Consider the following 22,205-nt stretch of genomic DNA (forward strand, 5'->3'; position numbering starts at 1 on the left):
CCAGTGTATTCCCCCCGCTCAGACAGATACTTATCCCACGCTAAAACCTTAGTCTGTGTAGACAATCACCGATAATCCCTTATATATCAACCACAACCGCACCGCACCGCACCGCATCAATCAATCAATCCTCGTAGTCCATTTTTACTCCGCATTCGAAGATGCCGCCTGAGCCTGAGCCTGAGCCTCAGCCTCCAACGCCGCGCGCTGCTGTCGCTTCTCCCGCTTCACCGCATCCAACATGCGCATGCGCGACAATTCACGATCGATCTCTTCTTTCTCGAGGGGGATCTTGTGCGATTGCTCGGTGGTGGGCCAGAAGCCGGGGACGCTGAAACGGTCGTCGAGGTTCGTGCCGAAGTAATACATCCACCCGATGGGGAAGATGATGTACATGCCGAACTGGACGGATTGGTTAGATTGTCTGGCTGCCCCTCTTCTTCCATTGAGCATGGAATTTATGAGATTAATTGGTTGCTTTGCATACCTTGAATACCTCGAGGTTGCCTCCCTGGAGTCTGCGGAGGATGGAGGACATGGTGGGCTGTTGCTCTTGGTGGTGGTGGTGGTGGGATGGATGGACGGGTGGTGAGTGAGTGTGTGTGTGTCTTTAGTCTCCTTTAATTTTCCCTGGTGTGGTGGGATATGAGAGAAAGAGTGGTATGCTAATGTCGAGGTATAAAGTTGCGAGGATTCCTTCCTGATCCGTCCACCGACGAAACAAATTAATCTGGCACTGATCGTTCCGATACTAGTAAGTACGGACGACGGATTATTATCACGGAGCTTCTGACCATGCCATGCCGACCATGTATTGCAAACAGAGCAAACATTTCCCACGTGCCGTGCAAGTCAGGTGATGCTAATTACTCATCAGGACTCGACTCTACGTCGCGGCCTGCCGTGGACCGAGGCTTAGGAGCCTCGGCCCGTGGGTTTCCCCGCATAGGCCGTTGCATGGAGGAGGAGGTTATGGCAGATCCCCGTTAGGTTAGTAGAATCCACCTGGCTGTTAGTTATTTCTATTACCAGGGACTATTAAGACTAGAGGGTTGCCTGGAATTGCTTTTTGTCTAGAATTGTCACTCATCAAATATTCCTTTTTTAAGGCGCATCTGACCTTGCAAGTGTGCATTTTGGGAAGGTTACACAGAATCTCCTTATTTCTTTCTTTTGAAGCGGGTTTAAACCCAGCGGGTCTCCGATAGACATTATCCAACAAGTCTATACCAATAGCCCCTATCCACTACTATTTACACACTCTTCTCTGTGACAGCACAACACACAAACCACCCCGATCCCCAACATGGCTACTACCACCGAAGACCCTATCAAACTCACATATCAAGGCCGTCTGGCAATAATCACCCTCAACCGGCCCAAGAAACTCAATGCCCTAGACGGAGACCTCTACTACCTCCTCGGTGAACGTCTCCGCGAAGTAGACAAGCGCGATGACATCTACATCACCATTCTCACAGGTTCAGGACGTTACTTCTCCGCGTGAGCTTGCCCCCCACTCCTCCCTTCCCCAACTGCACAGAAACTAATCATCCACCTCCAGCGGCGCGGACGTAAACTCCTCCCGCCCAGGCGGGGGCCTCGGCACCTCCGCACGACGAGACCTCGCCCGGTCCTTCGTAATAAACAACTACGACATCACACACACGTTCGCGCACCACTCGAAGATCCTCATCGCGGCACTCAACGGCCCCGCCGTCGGACTCTCCGCGGCCCTCATCGCCCTCGCGGACTTCATCTACGCCGCGCCGCACACCTTCCTCCTCACGCCGTTCGCCTCGCTGGGTCTTGTAGCGGAGGGCGGGTCGTCGCGGGCGTTTGTGGAACGGTTGGGCATTGCGAAGGCCAACGAGGCGCTTATTATGAGTAAGCGGATTACGTGTGAGGAGTTGGTGGCCACGGGGTTCGTGAATAAGGTGTTTACGGCGCCGAGTGGGAAGAGTGATGATAGTGAGGGGTTCCTGGGGTTGGTGTTGCAGGAGGTCGAGGAGAGGTTGGGCTTGCATTTGAATCAGGATAGTTTGCTGAAGATCAAGGAGTTGATTAGACGGCCTGAGAGGGAGGTGTTGGATCGTCAGAATGGGTTGGAGGTTTTTGGGGGGCTCGAGAGGTTTCTTAGTGGTGTGCCGCAGGAGGAGTTTAGGAGGTTGGCGAGTGGGGAGAAGAAGCATAAGTTGTGAGTGAGTGAGTGATTGAGTAAGGGGGTATATAGTAGTGGTAGTAGTATATAGGGGATAGATGGTAGAGAGGTGAAGGTTAATGCATCACTTTTAGTATTCGGTTTTTGTGGTCCCGCTAGTCCTAACGCCGCCTTATTATGCTGAGCGGAGCTGCGCTCTTTGGTATGTTCGTAACTAAGTATACATGGGATGTATGGTTGGAACCTCTATTGGGCTTCGTTGTCCGAGTCGGACTCCTGCGCCTGCTTCGCCAAAATGTCCTGCCATTTTCCTAGGAACTCGCTCATGCCTCCAGGTCCGGAGATAGAAGCGTCGACCACCTCCTTCGGCAGCTTGTGAGCTGAGTACTGCGGGGTCGTGAACGCATACGCCTCCGGGTCATCGCGCTTGATGAGCCGGAACTCCGGGAACAACGGCGCATCATCTGCGTCCTCGTCTTCGGACGCAGACTCGGACTCGGATTCAGACCCTTCACCTGGACCAGCAACTGGTTCCAGATCACCATTGGCATTCAGAGAAAGCCGCACAAATTGCTCTTCCCCATTGTCGTCTTCCTCCCGGATACCCACGGGATCCTTCATGTGCAGAATCTCCATCCAACTAAACAGCAGCGAATCGGTCCTCTCCGCCCATGGGTTGATATCGATAAGCCACACCCTATCATGCGGCGGCGGGATATAGACATCAAACACAAAGTTAGGATCCGTGAACGTATCCTTCAGCTTTTCATCGAAGAACGTCTGGATCCGAGACCGGAGGGAATCCCGCATGGGGAAGAGGAAGTCGAAGTGGTTCTGATCACGTTGGCACATGCACAGGAGGACTCTGTTGCGCACGAAGCACCGGAACTCGAGCGATGGGTTGAAGTTGACGTATTTGCGGAGGACGAGGTAGTAGGGGATTTCGGGGGGTGTTGAGGAGGAAGAGTCGTCAGTGGTGGTAGTGTCAGGAACGCAGTCATCGAATGGGTGTTCCAGGTCATGACTGATGAAGTCACTGCTTTTCAAGAGGAGGTAGATGTCGTTGGCTGTGCGACATTGCGTGTCGTTGGTGGCGGACATCCACGTCGCATCTTTGGGCGCACTCCAGTTCAGCTTCGGTGTCACTTTGCCGCCGTATTCGGTAATTGTGGATTTGATTTGGGCGTGGATTTCAGGCCATTCGAGTGACGGATCGGGCTCCTCGTCTGCGCCATCATCGGAGAATGTGTCGAGGTTGTCGTCGTCTGTTGGCGGGGCAGCTTCGGGTGGCAGGACGATACCGTCCGCTCGGAGGTAGTCAACGAAGGGGGCAGTGAGACGGATTGCGCGGGACTTGGGGACAAGTGTGCGGTATCTGCGAGGGTGTAGTGTGATCAGTGCTTTCGTTCGTGTATGGAGGGGTTATATGTGGGCATACCGAGGCTGCCAGTGGTGATAAGAGCAGTGTAGGATGTGAGAATAAGTGACTGGAGGGAAAGGCAGTCTTGTTAATTGCTCAGTAGGAGCCTCGGTCGCCGGAGCTGGCGCCTCTGGGTCAATATGAGGCATATTGGTTGTATGCGCCACAAGTTCAGAAGATTATGATGGTGAAGATGGAGATAAAAGTTATCTCGTCGATCGCAAACTCCGCGGGGTCTTTTTCTTTTTTGGGGATGACTCAAGTCACTTACCCGAAATAGTATGGTTGATACAGCCATGACCGTACCGTATTGAAGCCACGTGCTGCCTCAGGCACAATGGATCGTCATCCAGTGATTACGGGTTGCGTAGCATCATTCCAGGTAGTGCTCCGGCTGGCATTGATGCCCTGCATTGTTGGCTTGTCCCGCCAGCGTCCTTTCCCTTCACCATGGCGTCCGATGGTCCGGATCCGCAGTCATTGAAATCCTGGCAAGATGCATTTCACTACCCAATTCCTACTGTGCGCCGCGTGGAGCAGGAGCTGCGCCGGGACATCGCAAGCAATAAGGAGAAGCTCAGGGCTCTTGTCGGGTATGTGAAGCCCGACCCCCATATTTACTATAGGAAGGACTAATGGAATTTGGCGCATCTAGTACGAGATACCGAGAACTCATTGGTACTGCCGAGACGATCGTGTCGATGAATTGCGAAATGGAGGATGTGGATTCGACGCTGGCCGACATAGGACGGAGATGCAATCCACGCCTGATGGAGAAGATGTACACACATTACAACCAGATAAAGGAGGATAGCCATGATGAAGGTATGGTATATTTGTGATCGTGGCTTGGGTCTATAACCAACAGCTGATGGGAAATAGATGCCGCGAAACGAGCGCTCGGGGGGCAACTGGCTTTGCTTCATCGCTGTACATCGTCAATCTCTAAGCTTCTGCGTCGACGCGGCTCCGTCTTGCTTGTGGCTAAGCTTATGGTCATCTCTCGTCTTTTACACAAGACTCTCTCCCAGCAGGCGACGGTGCCACCATTTGTGGAGGACCTACGCAATCAATTGGCATCCCTCCAAAGAAGTCTATTGAGGAGGCTTGGAAAGCGGCTCGCGTCTGCTAAATATACGGCTGACGAGATTATTGAGGCTTTGGCAGCATACTGTCTTACAACTAGCTCTTCATCGGATGACGCCATCCGCTACTTTCACAGGGTTCGCTTAGATGGCATTGGAAGCCAGCTGGAGCTTGTCGACCCGTCAGGCGAGAATGTTCTGAGTAGCTTACGGCTATATGTTCGGACACTCCAGACTTCTAAGATCTTGCTATCTCGCCGATTGTCGGATGTCCTGAGTAAGCTGAAAGCACGGCCTCTGCTGACAGACCCTGAAGTGCGGAGTTTGGACGACCTAGACCTCGGTGTTCTGGGACGCTGGGTTGCTGCAGATGTTAACAACTTCACACCATGGATCAAGCTCAGTGAGCTATCAAAGTCGGACGCCGAGAAGACGATTAAGCAATGGTCGAAACCGGCTTTCGACAAATTCCTAAATGGATGCCGGGGTACCCTTACAAACTGGCTGGACTTCTCGAAGCTTCTCTCATTACGCAAGCAAACATTGGAGCTCTGGTTATCTTCCCGAAGCTCGACGCCCACCCACTCATCGTTACAGGTTCTAGAAGGAATCAGGTCAGTCTTTAATGATCGACTTAGGGGTATTCTGTCAGAACAAGCCAAGACATTGGACCTATTTGGTCAAGGTGTCGCCTCTGCAGTGTCGAATTGGAGCGACAGAGCCCACGCGGCTTCGCAGTCACTTTGGTCCGAGGATTTGATTTCCCATGATTATTCCAATGGCTCTGCTGCATTCAAGCAAGCTGTCACGGACAGACTCCTGGGGCGTGATGATGACGTAACCGCTGTCCTGGTGAAGTACCAGGAATGGTTGTCTGCCATCGAAGAGTCCAGGGAGTCTATCGACGGCCTACGGCAAGTACGTTGGTCCGACGTCCTGGATGAAGGTGAGGACGAGGATCTCGATATCGACGTCTCTGCCATGCTGAACGACGACGATACACGACTGCTCCGTGAAGCCCTTCAGGTGGCAATTGGAGAAGCATTCGATACACTCCAAAGTTCGCTCAGCACAACCTTTAAAACGCTCGAAAAGCGGGGACAAAGTGGTGAGGCCGCTTTTATGCTGAAGACTATCCGACTGGCTCGAAGAGATCTGCCTGTCCAGTTCATTGCGAGCGACTATGCACTCTCCCAAAGTATCGTGCCGGATTTGCAGAGAATCCTTGCTACAGACATAGTCAGCCGCACAGGCCCCTGGAAGTCTCCGGCTACTTCGAAATCGAAGTCTGGAAAAGTGCCAGGTCGCACGCTCTGGGAGGGTGATCCTGAAATCCCTGTCCAGCCGACACCCTCAACGTTCAAATTCCTGCGTAAACTCGTGCGATCTATGGATCAGTACGGCGCTGGACTTTGGGATGTCTCCACGACGCAGACGCTAAAATCTGCCATGATCAAGGGACTCTCGGAGTCTGTCACATCCTCTTTGGAGAAGCTCAACGCACCTGCCGAAATAGAGGGCAGCAAGAAGCCTGCCTCGCATGACGATGAGGAGACAGAACCAGCACAGAACGGCGAGAATGGCGAGAATGGCGACCCGGCGAAACCAAATTCCGAAAGTACCAAATCCGACGATGCCGATGATATCAAGGACCGGAGGATCCAGCTTTATTTCGACACCGTATACCTGAATGATGCATTTGCGACTCGAGACTCGGAGCGCAGCCAATTGGCAGAAGTGTTGGATACACTTCGCAGCAGCCTCGACTTGCCTGAGAAGGCAACGAAGAAACTGGATAACGCTGCGCACGAGTACTGGAAACGGACCCAGCTATTATTTGGGCTCTTGACTGTGGGACCTGAGCACTAAGCAGGCTGCCATAAGCATGAAACAATGTATATAAATCATAAGCATATCATCATCGGACAACGCAGTTCGTACCATCTTCATACCTCCTGTGACCGGCCAATGAGCGCGCGTATGTATAAACTTCCTGATGGGGCCTAGCGGCCGCGGGGGTTACTCACCGCCCACGTCACGTTTCCGGCGGTGACGCCGACTTGGCCGCGGGAAAACGAGATGCGTTCATCGTTCATCTCCCTCTTCTCTCCTGACCGGCTGCCTTGTCTTGTTGCACCTCGTGTCCTCGCTCCTTCTCCCTCATCTCCCCTCAATCTCCTGTCAACGCTGCAACCATGGCGGCCCCAAGGCTTCCATTCCTTTACCCAAACCTGATGCGCGCAGTTCGATCCTGCGAACCTCATACCTACCGCTCTCTTCGCCTTTCATCCCGCAGCCAGCACGCTCCCTTCCACACCAGTCCACGACGCACTCAAGAAACCTATCATCGACGATACGGACCTGCTGCAGAAGCAAACCTACCACCGCCGTCCAAACCGAAAGACGAACCACCTCGTCAACAGCCCACCAATACCCCATCAGAGAAAGACAAGGACAGCAACGCTGCTTCGTCTCCGAATCAAGCCCCACCAGCGCAATCGCAGCCAAAGGACACCGAAACCACCTCCGAGGCCTCATCGCAGTCGCAACAAGATACATTAGCCTCCGCAGATACAGAACTGCTAGACGAAGAGAAATCCGCACACGAACAAAAGCCCCGTGAAGACTCCGAACCCATACTCGATGCCCGTGATGCCGATGAGGTCAACGCTATATCCAACGAAAGACCCACAGACGAACCCATTCATCTTCACCACCCACTCAACCAGAACCCCCTCGAGGGTGTCCTTCACATGCCATCTCCTTCCTCCTACCTGACCACAACCGGCGGGCCCGCCTCAGACAACCACCCGAACCTCGCCCCAGCCCCTTACGTTCATCACTTCGACACATTCTCGCTCGTTCGCGACCTCTCCACCGGTGGATTCTCCGAAGAACAATCTGTCACAATCATGAAGGCAGTCCGGACCATCCTACACAGTAATCTTGATCTTGCACGCCAAAGCCTGACGTCCAAGTCAGACGTGGAGAACGAATCCTACCTTTTCAAAGCGGCTTGCTCGGAACTCCAATCCTCCCTGCAGACAGCCAGAAACTCCGAAATGCAGCGACAGCGGACATCCCGAACACAACTACAGCACGAGTCCGACATCCTATCCCAACGCCTGAACCAGGAACTGGCAGGTCTGAAAGACGACATCAAGGGAATGTTCAACGACCACAAGATGACGACCCGTGAACAACAGCGGAGCATCGACACCTCTGTACAAGAACTCAATTACAAAATCACTGTTTCCTTGAACAGTGACGGAAAGAGCGAAATCGAGGGTCTGCGCTGGATTCTAACAAGGAGAGCTGCTATGGCCGTCGCCACTAGTGCCTGTGAGTCACATCCTATACCCTCCTTACACTTCCCTCTCAAGTTCAAGACTAATTCCCGCACAGTCATGATCATCTGCTTCCTGAAATACTACTCCGTCCGCAAGGCGCAGGAGAGCGCGGACAAGAAAAAGAAAGAACAAGAACTTCCGACCAAGGGCGGAACTAAAGAGACCGGAGTAGCAGCAGCTGTCGCCTCCGCCCAGGATCCTCTCCGGCCCAAGTCGGCGCCAGTCCCTGGGGTTCATCTTGGAGAGTCCCTTGGCTGAGCTTTCATCACCCTCCTTTCATACATTCTCATATCAAATATTCTTTTACCGACTGTACAACAAGCAAATCATCTATGTCCTACTTATCCTGTATATCATTCATTCCCATACCAGCTATAGATTTTCTTCTATTGTTTTCTTAGCCCCACATTCACATTGATTTATCTCCCTCCTGGTTTGGCTGGTGAGACATCTCGATACCCCCATGCATCTATTTGTCTTGACTTCCTCTCTTTTTCTTTCAATTCTCTACTCTATTTCCTGGATGGAAACGATTGCAACATATAGACAGGTTCCATCGTTCATTATCCTTGGCATATCACATCATGTCATGTCAACATTCCTCATTGTACCTATACCTATACTTCTCTATAATCTTTAAAACAATAACTCTATATATGCAAATAGTAGTATGGGACATGTACCTCATAAACGCAACAACGCTCGCCGTCATGACCTGTGCACGGGACCCTTTCCTTCCAGGGACTAGCCGTTTATCCCTGCGTTGTCGTCATCATCACACCTCGTGCCATGCATGCATGATAGGACATGTCATCCGCGCACGCCTGTCCAATTAAATTTATACCGGGGTGGTCTGTAACATGAGTAAAAAGATGAACACGAAAAATAAAAGACAAAGGGTGAAAGAAGAAAGCAAAGACGCAAAGAATCCAAATATAGTATACTAAAAGTCGAACCTCAGCGCAATACTAGGCATGGCTTGCTGCTCACTGCTGGACTGTGTGCTCTCGCGGGAATGTTTATTGGCTCCCGAACCGACTTCCGCACTGCGGAGGATTTCCTCGAGTCGAGTCTTCTGGTCCGGAGTCATGGAAGCCACGAGCGCACGGAATACGAGCTGATTGGCCTTGGCTAGTTCCAGCAGATGAACGGCGGTTTCCTGGTAGACGGCTTGTCCGTCACGCTTCGCGCGAGAAAGTAGCGTCGACATGATTAGGGAGATTGCGGTAGGCATCTCGTTCGCAGGGAAAGCTGCATTGCTGACGCATGCGACGAGCGTGCGGGCAATGACGGTCTTGGAGTTCTCGGGGTCGCTGGGGACATCGCCATTATCTGTGGGACAGCCGACGTAGAAGGCAATGAGTCGCGGTAAGAGGTACCGGGCGATCACTTCGCTGGTGGGGGATCTCGGGTTGGAGGTCAGGAGAATGGACCGAATGCAACCGGCGGCAACGTTGGCAAGACCGACATCCTGAAGACAGTCTAGGAGTTCGTCCAGGACCCGGAAGATGACAGGATCTTGAGGTGGAATGATGTGTCCGCCGCTCGTTAGTAGTATGGCAATGGCGAGGAGAGTGTTCTTCGCGCAGGGGAGGGAGGACTCGGACTCTCGTCGTTGCGCAAAAGTCAGGGTAGTGAGGAAGCGTGTAAGACAACCACGCAACTGGCGAGAGACAACGCTAAGATTCTCTGGGTGTTCTGGATTGACTTCGGGGGAGTTCGCTACGCTGCTGATGAAGTGTTTGAAAGTCGGAAGCGCCTGGGGCACAACCTCTGCCTGGCACAGCCCTGTCGCCAGGATAGTGCTGAAGATGTGTAGAATGCATGCGTTGAGGTCATTGCGGATGATTGAGGGGAAAATCGAGGCGACATTAACCAGCGATGAGAGCGCAAGCCGAATGAGAGACAAGGCATCATCCGATCCAACGTTGAATCGTGCAAGAGGCGTGGACTCGCGAAGGTTAGGCAGGAGCCCTGCGAGCACGAGAATTATGCTCCTTGTTAGTTCGAAAAGCTGTTCGATGTCATCGGACAGATGATCGTCTCGGCCCTCGCTGTCCTTGGCAGAAGGATGGTCCAAAGACAGGTTTCGTGCGATCTCCACGATAACATTTTGAATGGGGGTTGTTTCGGTCAACGCGAGACGGTCCAGAGAGTCCATGGTCTCCGAAAAAATAGCATCTTGGTAGATCGCATTACCCGAGATGACTGGCCTCAAGATTCTCTTAAGTGCCTGGAGAATCTCCAGTCTCTGGGGTGGGGTTGTAGACTGGTCAACGAGAGCTTCAAATGCCAGACCAAAGAGAACGAAAAAGAATGCAACAGGCTCATCACGATAGTTGATATTGTCACCCTTCCCCTTTGGCTCATCATTAGGTTTCGGCTCCTCATCCTTCTGTGTCTTCTCGGATTCTTCCAACTCCGACTTGCCGTCCAATGCGTCAAAGACAAAATCGATGTCCTTTTCGACGAGACCAGCAATGGCGTCGACAAGGTTCAACCAGGAGTCTTGGTAAAACTGTGGCAATGGTCAGCATCTTGACTGGTAAATTTGATTCTGCCAGTACTGTCCTACCTTCAAGAGAGTCTCCCGATTCAAAGCCGCGTACACCTCGTCCAAATCCCCGCTCATAGGGCCAGTACCCAAGCTGCCTGAGATATCCGGCTCGAAACGCAGCCGGGCATATTCCTGGAGCGACGACAACCATAGCGGAGTGAGCTTCGTGAGATATGGTTGAACCACTTGGTTCAGGTAGTCCTGCTCAGTACTGGCAATCTGGAGCCGTGCCCAGGCAGAATACAAGGCCATCTTGACCATGACCCTAGCATTCGGGTTGAGACCTTTGAGGTCGCCAATCTCGGTGGTGTCGAGGTTTTCTTGGGGTTGTTAGCGGAAACCCACTGCAAAGTCATATGGCACTTACTAGAAAAGTTCTCGAGGCCAAGAACCAGGAGCTTCAGGATTCTACCCATTCGATCAACATTGGTCACGATTCCAGTAGCAATGAATGTCGCAGAGACATTGATGGCCTCTGATGCTAATTCCGCAGACGAGTCGGCAGCAAACGCAGGGGTCAGAGCCGATCCGATCTGGGCTTGGTACTGTTCCAGAAGGGATGCCTCGGTGAAGTCTGGATCGGGTGTCTTGCCAAACATCTGATAGAGTTGTTAGCTCAGAGCGAGACGATTTTACCATGCACAAGGTCAACGTACCTTGAGAACTTGGTCAATAATTCGCAGTCCCCAGACTCGAAGTTCAATTACATTGGCAGTAGATGCTGAGAAGGCCATTCGGACGATATCTCCGACCTTCTGCTGCAGCGCAAGCTCGGCAGGGATGGTCTGATCTGGCAGGATTGCCTCTTGCACAAGTGCCAAAAGTTCGCTAAGACAGCTCATAACGAAATTCCGGGTCTGCCATTTGAGAAGCTCCTGGCCAGAGACAGCGCCATTCGCCTCTTCTGTCTGACCAGCACCCGCAATCGCGGACGCAAACCCTGCAACTTCATCATCTGGAATGTCATTTCCAGCAGGTCTGATTGCAGATGTTAAGGGGATATCTTCGACCTTAACACGAGTCTTAGTCAGCGTGTTGTGGCAGCGCTGTATCCATAACTCCGTCTCCACGAGGGCCGTCTGTTGCAGCCAATCCTGGATCATGCTTCTGAGGATTGGGCAGTCTGGAGTATCATCGAATGCAAGCCAGATTTCCTCTTCGAGGGTCGGAGTGGCAGTGCGGAGCACAGCTCCGGCGTCACGCTTCATGAGATTACTCAACCCCCGGATAGCCACATCCCTCATCAGTGGGTTGCCAGCGCTGAGCTCATTCTGCAGGCGCTTTACGTATCCAGAAAAGTCAACGTATCCCGGCGCATACAGGGAGAGATGATCCAAGCATTTAGAGCTTTCAGTGACTAGGGCCGAGTTATCTTCCAGCTGGAACTGGCGAAGGAGAGTAAGAATGAGATTGCGTGTTTTAGCAATGTCCTGAAGATCGGGTCCGAGAACGTTGATGAGGGAGTCAACACAGCGACTGATCACGACAGGGGTGAGGAAGGACATTTCGATGTTGGAAGTCGCTAGGGCTGCCGCCTCTTCATTGTGAGTGTCTGCGTTGTATAGCTGGGCCAGCATTCCGAGCGAACTTGAGACAAAGGGCGAAAAGGTCAGTCCGGCAGAGTTGGCAACTCTTTCTAGACCACCAAGAGCCCAGAAGTGGACGACAGGATGAGGGTCGCTACACAGGGACATCAATACGCCCACGATGGTCTTAAGATGCAGACCCGCTGCCATACCACCAACTTGGGAATGAATGCAACCCAAGGCAGCAGCACAGCCAGCACGGGTATTGGGCTCGCGGTTCTCCACAATAGTGTCGACCAACCAGTTGATCTGTGTATTGGTGAAAGCGGTCCCAGAGCTCTCACAAAGACGTCCGAGTGCCTCAACTCCGATTGTCCGGACAGTCAGGTCGGCATCGGTTACGAATTTCTGCGACAATTAGCTTTCTGTTATAGTCCTATCCATCATAGCTCGACCAACAACAAGCCTTACCTGAACAAGTTCCTGCAACACCTTATCAGTTGCAGGATTGAGCTTTCCGGATGTGAAACCAGTCTCCTTCACGGAGACCTTCAGAGCATGCAATAGTGCTACAGCAATATTGACGACCATGGCAGCCTTGCGCCCTGGATTACGCTGAAGGCTAGTGGATGAGAGGAAGGTTGCGATTTGTTCTACGCTACCTTCCTGGACCCTTGGGGTGTGAAGGGGGATAGCGACAGAGAAGAGCTCAATGGCAGCATTTACAACACCCGTTGAATGGGGATCGGCCAGAGAAGAATCTTCTTCCCTCCTTGAGTATAACAGCAAAGAATCATGTTCGCTTGCTTGGCATATTGGGAAAGTCAACTGCAAAGATGTCAGTCTTACTACATATAATCTGAGAGTAATGTAGATTACTCACAGCTTCATCCACAGCCTGATCCGCCGAATCAACGGCCGACCAAGCAGGTCCGTTATCGGTACCATGCTTGCCAGTAAGAGTCACACGCACGTACTCTCTCGCCAGGCCTGTCATTCCGAAGCCATAATTATCACATAGATCCCACAAAGTCTCGAACTGCGCGGTAGATGCCGCAATTGAGCTCTCCAATGGACCAGCCTGGGCCGCATCGGGGTCAGCAAACGAGGAGATGGCCAAGCTCAATAGGCTAGACTGAGAAATGACATCGGCATGGCTAACAGGATGAACCCGGAGTAGCTTAGTAAAGCACTGCAGAACACGGCGCCGGACCATAGTTTCGATATCATGAAGTTGCAATGATGGGTGAAGTCGCTGCGACAGTTCGTTGGCAGTCTTTTGTCGGGGCAGATCGTCCAGAAATTCAACTGTGTTTTGAAGCATTATGGCGATTCTCTTCGCGCCGTCGGCAGTTATTAGTCTGCTGTTGAACTCCATGAACACCAATAACGAACTCAAAGCGCATTCCCTCACATGCGCAAGGAAGCTCAATTCCAGTATACCGCGTTTGCCAGAGTTTTCTTGACTCAGGTGTTTGGGAAGCGCATTCTTCCATAGTAGCGATAATTGGGAGAGATGGATCTTCACAAAACTAGGGCCAAGTGGCATCAACCCTCCGATTAGAATCCAAGCCACTTGAATCTGCGTACTGGCGGCACGCAGTTCCGAGTTGCTACTAGTCTTCAAGAGATCGGTGGCCTGGGTGAACACACGTGAGAACACCTCTACTGAACCGTAAAGAGGCTGCAGCCGAGATGTACTTAGCATAGCAGAGAGTCCATTGGCATAACCGATGCAGCGACGCGGGGACTGTCTGGGGGTTGACAACTGTCCCACTTCTCGGTTCAGGCTGTTCAGGCAAATGGTGACACAGGATAACAACTGGTGGGGGCACGCAAGAACGAAGTTGCGTAAGCATTGAGCCGTATGGATCTGGACTGTATAGCTAGGATGCGGTAGCACTTGGAGCAGAGCCTCGCGACACGGTTCGGCCAGGGTACCGAAAGCAGAACCAAGCGACTCAATCAGAGAAGAAAGTGCACTTAAGGCGCTCGTGAGGGTATGCTTGCTCGGCTCACGGCGTTCCTGGATTACTTGAGGATAATCCTTGAGAACATCATTAATTAGCCACTTGGCCGCATTGAGCTGACTAGTCTCCCGGAGTGATTCGCGGCCAACAGTATCCTCAAGAATACTCTTGACATACTTTCTGGTCATAAGAAGTCTGAATCGGTTGTATGTGACCGTGGGGTGGTTCAGAATATCAAACAGCAGATGATTCGCGATTTGACCGTAACGTTCCTCAATGATCTTATCCCCAAGGATCCGCAGAATATGCTTGTAGCAGATCGCAATACCTGCGCGGGCCCGGTTGGAAGTTGTGCTCCGTAAATACTGCGCAGACAGCTGACGAAGAAGGTCAGGAAGGAGGAAGAACAAACGCGGCTCAGCCTTCTTGGGAGCAGAAGACTCTGAGATTTCGGCCTCTTCTTCATCCTCTCCAGGTTTAGCAGTCGGTTTCTTTGATAGTCTCTTTGCTTTCTTCGACTTCGGGACCGAGATGATTGGGGTATCGGTAGCATGCAACTTAGCCAGCGCACGAGCCAAGCAGGCCGCGGCCGCGTGTCTGACCGGGGCCACTGGGCTGTCAATGACTTTCCATACCAAGGTCTTCAGGTGATCGAAGTCGTTCGTATTGTCAAAGTATGGTGTCGTGTTCACTAACTGCTCCAGGCAGCGACAGGCATGTACTTGGACGAAGGTTGATTTGTCCCCAGTTGCGGCATTGCGAGCTTGTTTCCAGATGTCGCGCGCAGTTCCTTCGTCCACGGGAACTCCAGTGCCAACCACCACCTTTCGCAGGGCGGCAAAGGTTGACCCACGACATCCAGTATGGTTGCTAGACGCTTTAAGCAGTTTGAGCAAGCTTGCAACAACAACGCCTGATTGCGCAAAGACACTTTCTCCGGCGACCGCAAAGACCTCGCCCATACAATGGGCCACAGCGAACCTAGTCTTCAATTCCGCATCGCTCTTGCCGGTATTGAGAAGCCCTAATAGGTCGGTAACGGTCTCAAATAGTATGCCACGATCACCCTTGCTGAAGATTGCCCCGAAACACCGGCCCAGGTTATTGCGGATGACTCGCGTGATGGTCGGCGAGGAAAGCGTGAGTATCTTGAACAATTCCTTTTTCAGGAACTTTTGCTGCGACGATACTTGAGCCTTATCGAGGCCGGAAATGTGTTGAACCAGATCGGAGGTGAAGGTGAGGAGGTACAGGTCCTGTTGTTCGGAGGGGAGCGCATGGAGCTTGGTGATATCAAGCTCCGCTCGGGGGACCGCATGGTTGTCGGAGTTAGTAGACGTAGCGTTTTCCGATGAAGACATTGGGATCGACTATGGCGACTAAAGGGTCACCCATAGGGTTCCCTTTCACAAGGAATGAACAGAGGTAAGATGCGAAAGGGGTGAACACGATGCGACCACAATCTGGTGTCACAGGTCGGCCAGACTTTCTATGGGATGGAGATGGGATGGATCTCCCCCCCTTTAAGCGGGCACTTGGCCTCAACCTCCGTCCGGGGGCGGTCGCGGAGAAACTGTTGCACCGGCCCCGCTATCAGATCGCGATTCTAGACACTTTTTCAGGGACTGACGCGCCTGCGGGGATGTTCTATCGAAGCTTTCTGCAATGACGACGATCGTATGCAAACGTCTGGTGCAGCAGCGGGTTGCCCGCGCGAATTGGGTGGTGAGCGATGGTTGCCGTACCCTCACCACCAGCGCTCCGTGGCTTGCAGGTCACAATCGCTGGTCTCAGATCAAACATGACAAGGCCAAGAATGACAAGGCCAAAAGCAAGGAACGCCAGCTTATCGGCAAGGAAATCAGCAGTGCGACTCAGAGTATGTACTTGAAGAGTTTCGACAATCAATTCTACGTCAATTCTTGGTATTGATCTCAAGACAGTGTGGGGTCCCGATCCTAAATTCAACCCGCGCCTTACCCTCGCCCTTTCGAATGCAAAGCGAGCAGGAATACCAAAGACCGTGATCGAGGCGGCAGTTGCTCGGGGACAGGGTATAAGTGTCACTGGTGAAGCTCTGGAGCAGGTTACGGTCGAGGCTATTCTCCCGCATTCTGTTGCGGCCGTTCTCGAGTGTCTGACCGACCAGAAGGCCCGCGTATTGCAAGACGTTCGACATGCTATCAAAGATGCCGGGGGCATCGTCACACCTACCACATACCTCTTTGAAAAAAAGGGCAGGATCATTTTCGAGAAGAAGGATGGGGTGGATCCCGACAACTATATAGACCAGGCTATCGAAGCAGGTGCGACGGACATCACGGCAGATGAGCAAGGCCGGCTCCTTGTCTTCACAGAGCCTACAGAAACCAAGAGTGTGGGTGAAGCCCTCAGCAAAATGATTGGCATTCCAATTGAGGAGCTGGATATCATATGGGATCCCAACCAAGACACAATAGTCGACCTCAAGGATGAGGCGCAAGTCGCGGAAATGGAAGATATCATCAGCGACCTTCGAGAAGAGCCGAGTCTACGAGATATCTACCTGAACACGGTTCAGCGATTCTGATGATTTTTCGATTTTGGCGCTTGATGCCTTTCACGGCTACAGCCTGGGCCTTCTCATACTTTCACCTTACAGTGTACACTAGACTCGGAACACCTTAGAGTGACCGGCGGCTCGTCGAGCCCTTTCTGTACTATATTACTACGAACCACAATATCCTCGCGTGTATGGATTTCGAAATCTTCCAAGACGGAAGCATAAGTGGATTTGCTTCTGATATCACCTCTACTCTTTCCGCAAAGCCTTCATCGTGCTCCGCATCAAATTACCAATTCCAACGCTTCCTGTCGCGTCAAGCCAGTCAAGCATCCGCACTCTATACTCCTGCCACGCCATCTTCATACCTCCTTCTTTCTCCAGCGCACTCAGTGCCTTCTGCGTCACCGGCTTCCTCAGCTTAGGTTGCTCGTCGCCAATGTTGTTCTCTTCTTCGATGTCAGAGAAGCAGGCCGCAGACAAGTTGCACAGCGCCACATGGTGACTGAGAGAGAAGACCGAGGAGATTGTGTAGACGAAAGAGGAATCCCGCTTTCTTTCCTTCTCATTGTACTCACGAATGAATCGCGTCAGTGCACCAACGGTAGGGGCCGGTATCAAACAGCCCACGGCGTTGGGGTCTTCGGAGTTGAGACCTCGGTTCCGCCAGATCAGGTTACAGATGTCCATTATATAGCCATTGAATTGACCGACAAGTTCTGTCGGATAGAGCGAGTCTTGGGAGCTTGGTACCCGGAGAACCTGAGAGGTGAGGGAAGCCTCAAAGGACGACTTGTAGCTGGCAAGCACTGAGCACATGATGGAGATGACTGAGTTGATGGGCGTGAAGGCAAGTGTATAAACTGTAGGAGCTAGCGGGACAGTAAGTCGAATGCTCCCATTCGTGGATGCGTGTGTGAAAAGTTCGGCTAGGGTACAGTAGAAGTCCAAGATGGACAATGTGGCGGGCTTGTGTTTCTCATGTTGGGCATCTGTGGGATCCGGCATTGAGGTCAAGCACTCTAACGTCGATAACGCTAGGAGTTCTGCATGAGATATCAGGCGGCCCAATGGCTTGAATTCCTCTGTAGTCTGTGAATTGGTCCTCAACTGGATTCCCCATTGACGGATCAAGGCCGAATAGAAATCTAGCAGAGATGTCCTTGATGAAATGGCTCCGTTGAGGAGTGCTCTCTCCAGTGGTGTCAAGAAATCACTGCTCAGAGTATCGAAGTCAAGAACTGGAAGATACACGAGAAGCCCAAGTATCTGCTCTCTGTTGTCCTCGCCATTCCAGGAGATGAGGTACTTTTTGAGAAACGATGTGAAAGCGTCCGGTATTTCCTGTACTCATGTAAGCCACCAGGGTAGTCAGTAGTGACTGAAGGGAAAAACCTTCGTGTATTGCGCATATTCAACCGCCAAAGCCAATATGTAGCCCAAACTCTCGTGGTCTTCTACGTCATTTGCCCGCGCAATTTCCAATTGGTCACTTAAGAACGTTTTGAGCCAGTCATTCAACCGGCGATCTGCAGCCTCAGAACGAGCCAGGAAGAGGTATTTCTGCGCTAAGCTACTCCCCAGCATGGATATAATCTGGTTAGGCAACTCTATCTTGTCAATCTTGTCAACAAGATGCTCAACACCACGCAGTTCTTCCAAAGAAGTGTGACTATAAGACACCCTTGATGTCTTCACATCAGGGACAATGGCCTCTACCTTGCTTCTCTTCGCTAGGCCGCGATGTACGACCTGAAACGTCGAGGGCTGCACTGCCTGCAACTTTTCAAGATGGGTATCCTGAATTTCCCTGACATGAGCGGTCCATTCAGGGTCCGGGTGTTTGAAGAAGGATGCCTTTCTTCCCGTAAAACCGAGGTCACCAACAATGACATCAGGACAGTAGTTTTTGAACACATTAAGTAGAATCAAGAGCTCTTTCTCTTCGCCACCAGAAAGGCTGACTAGCTCCATAAGAGCTTGGATGCGAAAGGGTTTGACATGCTTGCGCCTCGTGATGAATGAAAGCAATTGGCACAAAGGCTTGCGTAGACTGATCATGTCCAGATAGTTGAACAGCACGGCATATAGTTTTGCCAGATGAGTCTTATCATCGAGATAGTCGTATACAAGAATCAGCCATCGCACAAGCAGAGCCTGGGTCGCAGGACTGGGCTTCGTTTTGGCAGGACCAAGACAGCACACAACTCTTGTGATTAGTTTGGATGATATTCTCTCCAGTGGGTACAAGTTCTTGACTAAAGTGGTAACTGTGCCTTGGTCAAGAGCATTGTGTGTTGTGAGGAGCTTTAGCAAGCGTTCGAGGGCAGCTTGCGGTATGCCGCTCTCGTACGCGTGGGTTGCTATTGTTTTGGCCAACTGGCCAGCATCCGTATATCGTTGTTTTGGAGGTACGAAAGCGACTGGGTATACATTAATGATGCGAACCTTTTAAGAATCATGCCTTGTTTTCTGGATTTACCTGCTTCGAGGTGCTCGATCGCATCTTCAAGACTACTGGGCCTGACTTCAGTGTCTAGTATCATCATCAGCAAACCCAGTTCTGTGCAAAGCAGGCTTGACAAACCTCTTTCGGAGTCGGACGACATGTCTGTTTCGCAAATGATTTATCAACTCTATAAGTCAATCAATGCTTTTTTCCTCCTTCTGCCCGAATGGCGCTGTGCTTGACTCTTAAGTGTTTCGCACCACCAGGCGCATCACGCGCAAGACCAAGACTGTCGCACTGAGTAAACAGCTCGCTAGACCCTATTACCATGAAGCGCCTAGTAATTTGCTATTTTAGCGCAAGTGATACAGTATGTGGATGTTAAAGTCGTTGTTTGCCGCGGTAAGTGCTTTCAACATGTACCTCCGTCGCGTGGGACTGTTTGAGTTGATCGCGGGAAATGGAGCCTGACTGAGAGCGCAACTTTACCATTTCGGGTGTCCAACAACCACTTGCAGGCCGAATGCCAGCGTCGCGGACTGTAATTGCAAACACCATGAACGCTTCACAATTATCTTAACTTTTGGCCTCGTGAGACCTTGTTCTGGTCCGTATAGGTTTATTATCGCAAGAATGCTTCTTCAACGCGTCCAGGTTGCAGCTAGTTGAAGGATGATAGTCGCCTACAGTCAATATCTTACCTTCATATGCCCTACACTGGACTTCTTAACGCCCTTTCCCTCTATGGCAGAGGGAGTAGTCTACTTAATACCGAAAACCGCGATCTAGATGATCTTGAGCTGTATTCAGCTCCTCATTATGCGATTGATAGCAATAGACATCGTGGGGGGGAACAAAAAGCTATGGCCCACAAATGCCTCCAACATCTCAACTATGGACAGTAATTTGGAAATGCATCTAGAAAGAATGAAGCCAATTACGTCTACTTCCTCTTCCTAGCCGGCTGCTTAGAGCTTGCCTTTCCGGAGGCAGTCGCTGTCTCCTTGGCCTTGGGCTCCTCAGCCGGTGTAGGCTCCTCTTCCTCCTCATCACTGTCACCTCCCTGACCGAATTCGTTGACACGCTTGTAATCAACCTTGTACTTCCAGCCCTGGTAGAGCCAGATAAAGAAGATGACATCATCACGGAAGGTTGCCAATCTGTGGAGCCAAGGCATCTTGACGGTGAAAGCGAAAAGGTCATCGATGAAGGTGTTGAGGAACTTGTATGTCAATGCCTTTCCGGGCATATGAGCGACAGACTATAATAGTGGGTTAGCAAGGCCATTACAAGAGTGGGTACAAGAACGAAAACATACCTTCAGTCGATAGTTGATGTACAAACTAGGCACCATCATCAGGAAGCCGTAGGCGTAGACACTGCCAACAAGGGTCTCGATGACATAGGAGTACCACGACTTGTGCGTGTTGTAGATCAAGCTGTACACAGCATACGCGGCCAAGAGCGGGACGGCAATGATATACAGCCAGCGGAATGCGATCTCATCATACTCTTTGGTCTTCTGCTCCGTCTCGCTGAGCTTGTGCTTGTCCTCAAAGACAATAACATAAGGCAGGAATGAGAAGAATGATCCAGCCGGCGGAGGACGCAAGCGCACGTCTACTGTCTTGGTGATCTTCCAGGCTTCTAGCAAGATACCAAAACCTTGACTTGCGAGGATCATCCACGAAGTGTTCTCACTGTTGTCCATCAAGTAGAGGAAAATGACTGCCTGCATGAAGACGTTCGCCAGGATGGTACGAACGGAGGTACCGACAACATCCTTCTTCTTGCGCCAGTGAGACTATTCAGAGTACATACCCATTAGCATTTTTAAACAAAAAGGCTCCGAAAGGGGGGATGGGTAATAAGCTTACGATATCGTTCTTGAAGGCCAGAGTTTCGAAGACCATATGCAGGATAGTAACCACACCAGTTGTGCAGAGCAGGTAGATGTTCGTGTCGAGCAGGACTTCCTTGACCATTTCGAACTCGCTACCGTCGCCGCCACCGGGAGTCTGACCACCGAAAGCCGCCTGCTTAGCGTTTGCCTTCGCATTCTCATCAACACTTGCCATCATGCTGAACTTCCAGTTCTGCAAGTTGTTAAGAGTGATACGCATAGGAACGGTCTCGACAGTCGAGTTGAGCTCCATCATGTGGCTTCTGAGCTGCCAAAAGGTGTTCAGGAACACAATCGGATAGTACCAGCCATTCTGCCCGGTGGCATCCCGCGCGCCAGTAGCTTCGAGCTGCATATGCTGTCTAACAGCGGGGTGAACCTGACGGTACTTCTGTGCGCCGGAGTCAGGAACAACAGACACAGTGAAGTTCGGGTGGTAGTATGACGCAATGGAGACATCGGGAGTGCCATCATCCTCTTCTTCCTCGGTTTCCTCCGACGAAGCCAGCAGGTTCTTCAACTTCTTCACCTTCTTCTTAGGGAGGTACTGGTTCAAGGGGCGGAAGAAATGGACGGCACTATCGGTGCTATAATCCTTGGCGGTAGGGTCGAGCTGGTGTCCGGTGAGTCCGACAAAGAAATGCGCCCAGAGAGTTCCATTGCGTTGAACCTCTTTGGGGATCTTGATGGTCGTATCGATTTCTCTAGTGTCACTGTAGTTGCCGATAGTAAAGTTCTTCTCCTCCAGAACGAGCGAATCCGATGGGAAAGACTTGAATCCAGGAACAAGAATCGAAGGCGACACATAGATGTTCAGGTCCAGGGCACTATCGGAGGGCCAAATCGGGGTAACGAGATCAGGGACGGGGCTGTAGTTGGACACTTCGCTGCGAGGCGGACGCGTGTTGAAAGAAGGCACATCACTAGGCTTCGCTCCTGAGCCCGCGTTGTTCTTTGACCCAAAGAACTGGCTCATCACAAACTGCGCCAACAAGAAGAAAGCCAGGCCCTGAAGGGCACCCTTGAAGCCGGACTAAAGCAAGGAAAAGCGACTGTCAGCTAATCCATCGAATCCAGTACCAAACAAAAGCAGATTGAAGCATACGCACGCTTTGCTCCGGCTCCTCCCTGCGCTGACGTTGTTCCGGCATTGCGACCCGTTAATAGCAAACCTGGTCAGCAAAGATGGAAAAACGGGGGAGAGGGGAAAGAAAGAGGAGAAGGAAAAGAAAAGAGGCCACG

General features: G+C 51.6%; 9 protein-coding genes across 9 annotated transcripts; 4 read left to right on the forward strand and 5 right to left on the reverse strand.

Annotated features, from left to right (window-relative positions):
* Positions 1-204: 204 nt before the first annotated feature.
* On the reverse strand, positions 205-538 carry BO88DRAFT_303814 (uncharacterized protein; the record flags this gene model as incomplete). The annotated part of the gene is made up of 2 exons (XM_025702426.1): positions 205-402; positions 488-538. Coding segments are annotated over 2 exons (249 nt in total), but the record flags the coding sequence as incomplete, so codon positions are not given.
* A 473-nt stretch (positions 539-1,011) lies between these two features.
* On the forward strand, positions 1,012-2,308 carry BO88DRAFT_407099 (dodecenoyl-CoA isomerase). Its single transcript, XM_025707332.1, has 2 exons — positions 1,012-1,503; positions 1,565-2,308. The coding sequence occupies exons 1-2, from the start codon at positions 1,307-1,309 to the stop codon at positions 2,199-2,201; spliced, it is 834 nt and encodes a 277-aa protein (XP_025559959.1). The 5' UTR covers positions 1,012-1,306; the 3' UTR covers positions 2,202-2,308.
* On the reverse strand, positions 2,249-3,728 carry cdc123 (cell proliferation protein CDC123). Its single transcript, XM_025707333.1, has one exon. It carries the CDS (start codon positions 3,260-3,262, stop codon positions 2,408-2,410), a length of 855 nt encoding a protein of 284 aa, XP_025559960.1. The 5' UTR covers positions 3,263-3,728; the 3' UTR covers positions 2,249-2,407.
* Positions 3,729-3,969: 241 nt separating this feature from the next.
* On the forward strand, positions 3,970-6,607 carry BO88DRAFT_407101 (uncharacterized protein). Its single transcript, XM_025707334.1, has 3 exons — positions 3,970-4,174; positions 4,237-4,406; positions 4,464-6,607. The coding sequence occupies exons 1-3, from the start codon at positions 4,032-4,034 to the stop codon at positions 6,533-6,535; spliced, it is 2,385 nt and encodes a 794-aa protein (XP_025559961.1). The 5' UTR covers positions 3,970-4,031; the 3' UTR covers positions 6,536-6,607.
* Positions 6,608-6,704: 97 nt separating this feature from the next.
* Positions 6,705-8,667, forward strand: BO88DRAFT_407102 (CCDC90 family protein). Its single transcript, XM_025707335.1, has 2 exons — positions 6,705-8,008; positions 8,072-8,667. The coding sequence occupies exons 1-2, from the start codon at positions 6,862-6,864 to the stop codon at positions 8,272-8,274; spliced, it is 1,350 nt and encodes a 449-aa protein (XP_025559962.1). The 5' UTR covers positions 6,705-6,861; the 3' UTR covers positions 8,275-8,667.
* Positions 8,668-8,905: 238 nt separating this feature from the next.
* Positions 8,906-15,573, reverse strand: BO88DRAFT_125681 (AP-1 complex accessory protein LAA1). Its single transcript, XM_025701357.1, has 6 exons — positions 12,983-15,573; positions 12,571-12,927; positions 11,230-12,507; positions 10,941-11,172; positions 10,592-10,893; positions 8,906-10,534 (listed from the first exon to the last, which is right to left on the reverse strand). The coding sequence occupies exons 1-6, from the start codon at positions 15,428-15,430 to the stop codon at positions 8,960-8,962; spliced, it is 6,192 nt and encodes a 2,063-aa protein (XP_025559963.1). The 5' UTR covers positions 15,431-15,573; the 3' UTR covers positions 8,906-8,959.
* Positions 15,574-15,615: 42 nt separating this feature from the next.
* BO88DRAFT_490143 (post-initiation translation factor DPC29) lies at positions 15,616-16,638 on the forward strand (the record flags this gene model as incomplete). The annotated part of the gene is made up of 2 exons (XM_025712749.1): positions 15,616-15,948; positions 16,013-16,638. Exons 1-2 carry the CDS (start codon positions 15,735-15,737, stop codon positions 16,636-16,638), a joined length of 840 nt encoding a protein of 279 aa, XP_025559964.1. The 5' UTR covers positions 15,616-15,734.
* A 222-nt stretch (positions 16,639-16,860) lies between these two features.
* Positions 16,861-19,220, reverse strand: BO88DRAFT_417885 (Mis6 domain protein; the record flags this gene model as incomplete). The annotated part of the gene is made up of 4 exons (XM_025708323.1): positions 16,861-17,955; positions 18,007-19,034; positions 19,094-19,147; positions 19,199-19,220. The coding sequence occupies 4 exons, from the start codon at positions 19,218-19,220 to the stop codon at positions 16,861-16,863; spliced, it is 2,199 nt and encodes a 732-aa protein (XP_025559965.1).
* A 620-nt stretch (positions 19,221-19,840) lies between these two features.
* On the reverse strand, positions 19,841-22,197 carry BO88DRAFT_407107 (CLPTM1 family protein). The gene is made up of 4 exons (XM_025707336.1): positions 22,073-22,197; positions 20,938-21,996; positions 20,379-20,864; positions 19,841-20,321 (listed from the first exon to the last, which is right to left on the reverse strand). The coding sequence occupies exons 1-4, from the start codon at positions 22,112-22,114 to the stop codon at positions 20,004-20,006; spliced, it is 1,905 nt and encodes a 634-aa protein (XP_025559966.1). The 5' UTR covers positions 22,115-22,197; the 3' UTR covers positions 19,841-20,003.
* Between the last annotated feature and the right edge of the window lie 8 nt (positions 22,198-22,205).

This window comes from Aspergillus vadensis (genome assembly GCF_003184925.1).
Source record: "Aspergillus vadensis CBS 113365 unplaced genomic scaffold BO88scaffold_22, whole genome shotgun sequence".
Lineage (NCBI taxonomy): Eukaryota > Fungi > Ascomycota > Eurotiomycetes > Eurotiales > Aspergillaceae > Aspergillus > Aspergillus vadensis.

Coding starts and splice junctions, on each gene's coding strand:
- BO88DRAFT_407099 (XM_025707332.1), top strand. CDS start 1,307: ATGGCTACTACCACCGAAGACCCTATCAAACTCACATATCAAGGCCGT. Junction 1,504..1,564: donor TCAGGACGTTACTTCTCCGC/GTGAGCTTGCCC, acceptor ATCCACCTCCAG/CGGCGCGGACGTAAACTCCT.
- cdc123 (XM_025707333.1), bottom strand. CDS start 3,262: ATGTCCGCCACCAACGACACGCAATGTCGCACAGCCAACGACATCTAC.
- BO88DRAFT_407101 (XM_025707334.1), top strand. CDS start 4,032: ATGGCGTCCGATGGTCCGGATCCGCAGTCATTGAAATCCTGGCAAGAT. Junction 4,175..4,236: donor AAGCTCAGGGCTCTTGTCGG/GTATGTGAAGCC, acceptor TGGCGCATCTAG/TACGAGATACCGAGAACTCA. Junction 4,407..4,463: donor GGAGGATAGCCATGATGAAG/GTATGGTATATT, acceptor GATGGGAAATAG/ATGCCGCGAAACGAGCGCTC.
- BO88DRAFT_407102 (XM_025707335.1), top strand. CDS start 6,862: ATGGCGGCCCCAAGGCTTCCATTCCTTTACCCAAACCTGATGCGCGCA. Junction 8,009..8,071: donor GGCCGTCGCCACTAGTGCCT/GTGAGTCACATC, acceptor ATTCCCGCACAG/TCATGATCATCTGCTTCCTG.
- BO88DRAFT_125681 (XM_025701357.1), bottom strand. CDS start 15,430: ATGTCTTCATCGGAAAACGCTACGTCTACTAACTCCGACAACCATGCG. Junction 12,508..12,570: donor TGTTGCAGGAACTTGTTCAG/GTAAGGCTTGTT, acceptor TAATTGTCGCAG/AAATTCGTAACCGATGCCGA. Junction 11,173..11,229: donor TTATTGACCAAGTTCTCAAG/GTACGTTGACCT, acceptor CAACTCTATCAG/ATGTTTGGCAAGACACCCGA.
- BO88DRAFT_407107 (XM_025707336.1), bottom strand. CDS start 22,114: ATGCCGGAACAACGTCAGCGCAGGGAGGAGCCGGAGCAAAGC. Junction 20,865..20,937: donor TGGCCTTCAAGAACGATATC/GTAAGCTTATTA, acceptor TACTCTGAATAG/TCTCACTGGCGCAAGAAGAA. Junction 20,322..20,378: donor ACATCAACTATCGACTGAAG/GTATGTTTTCGT, acceptor CCACTATTATAG/TCTGTCGCTCATATGCCCGG.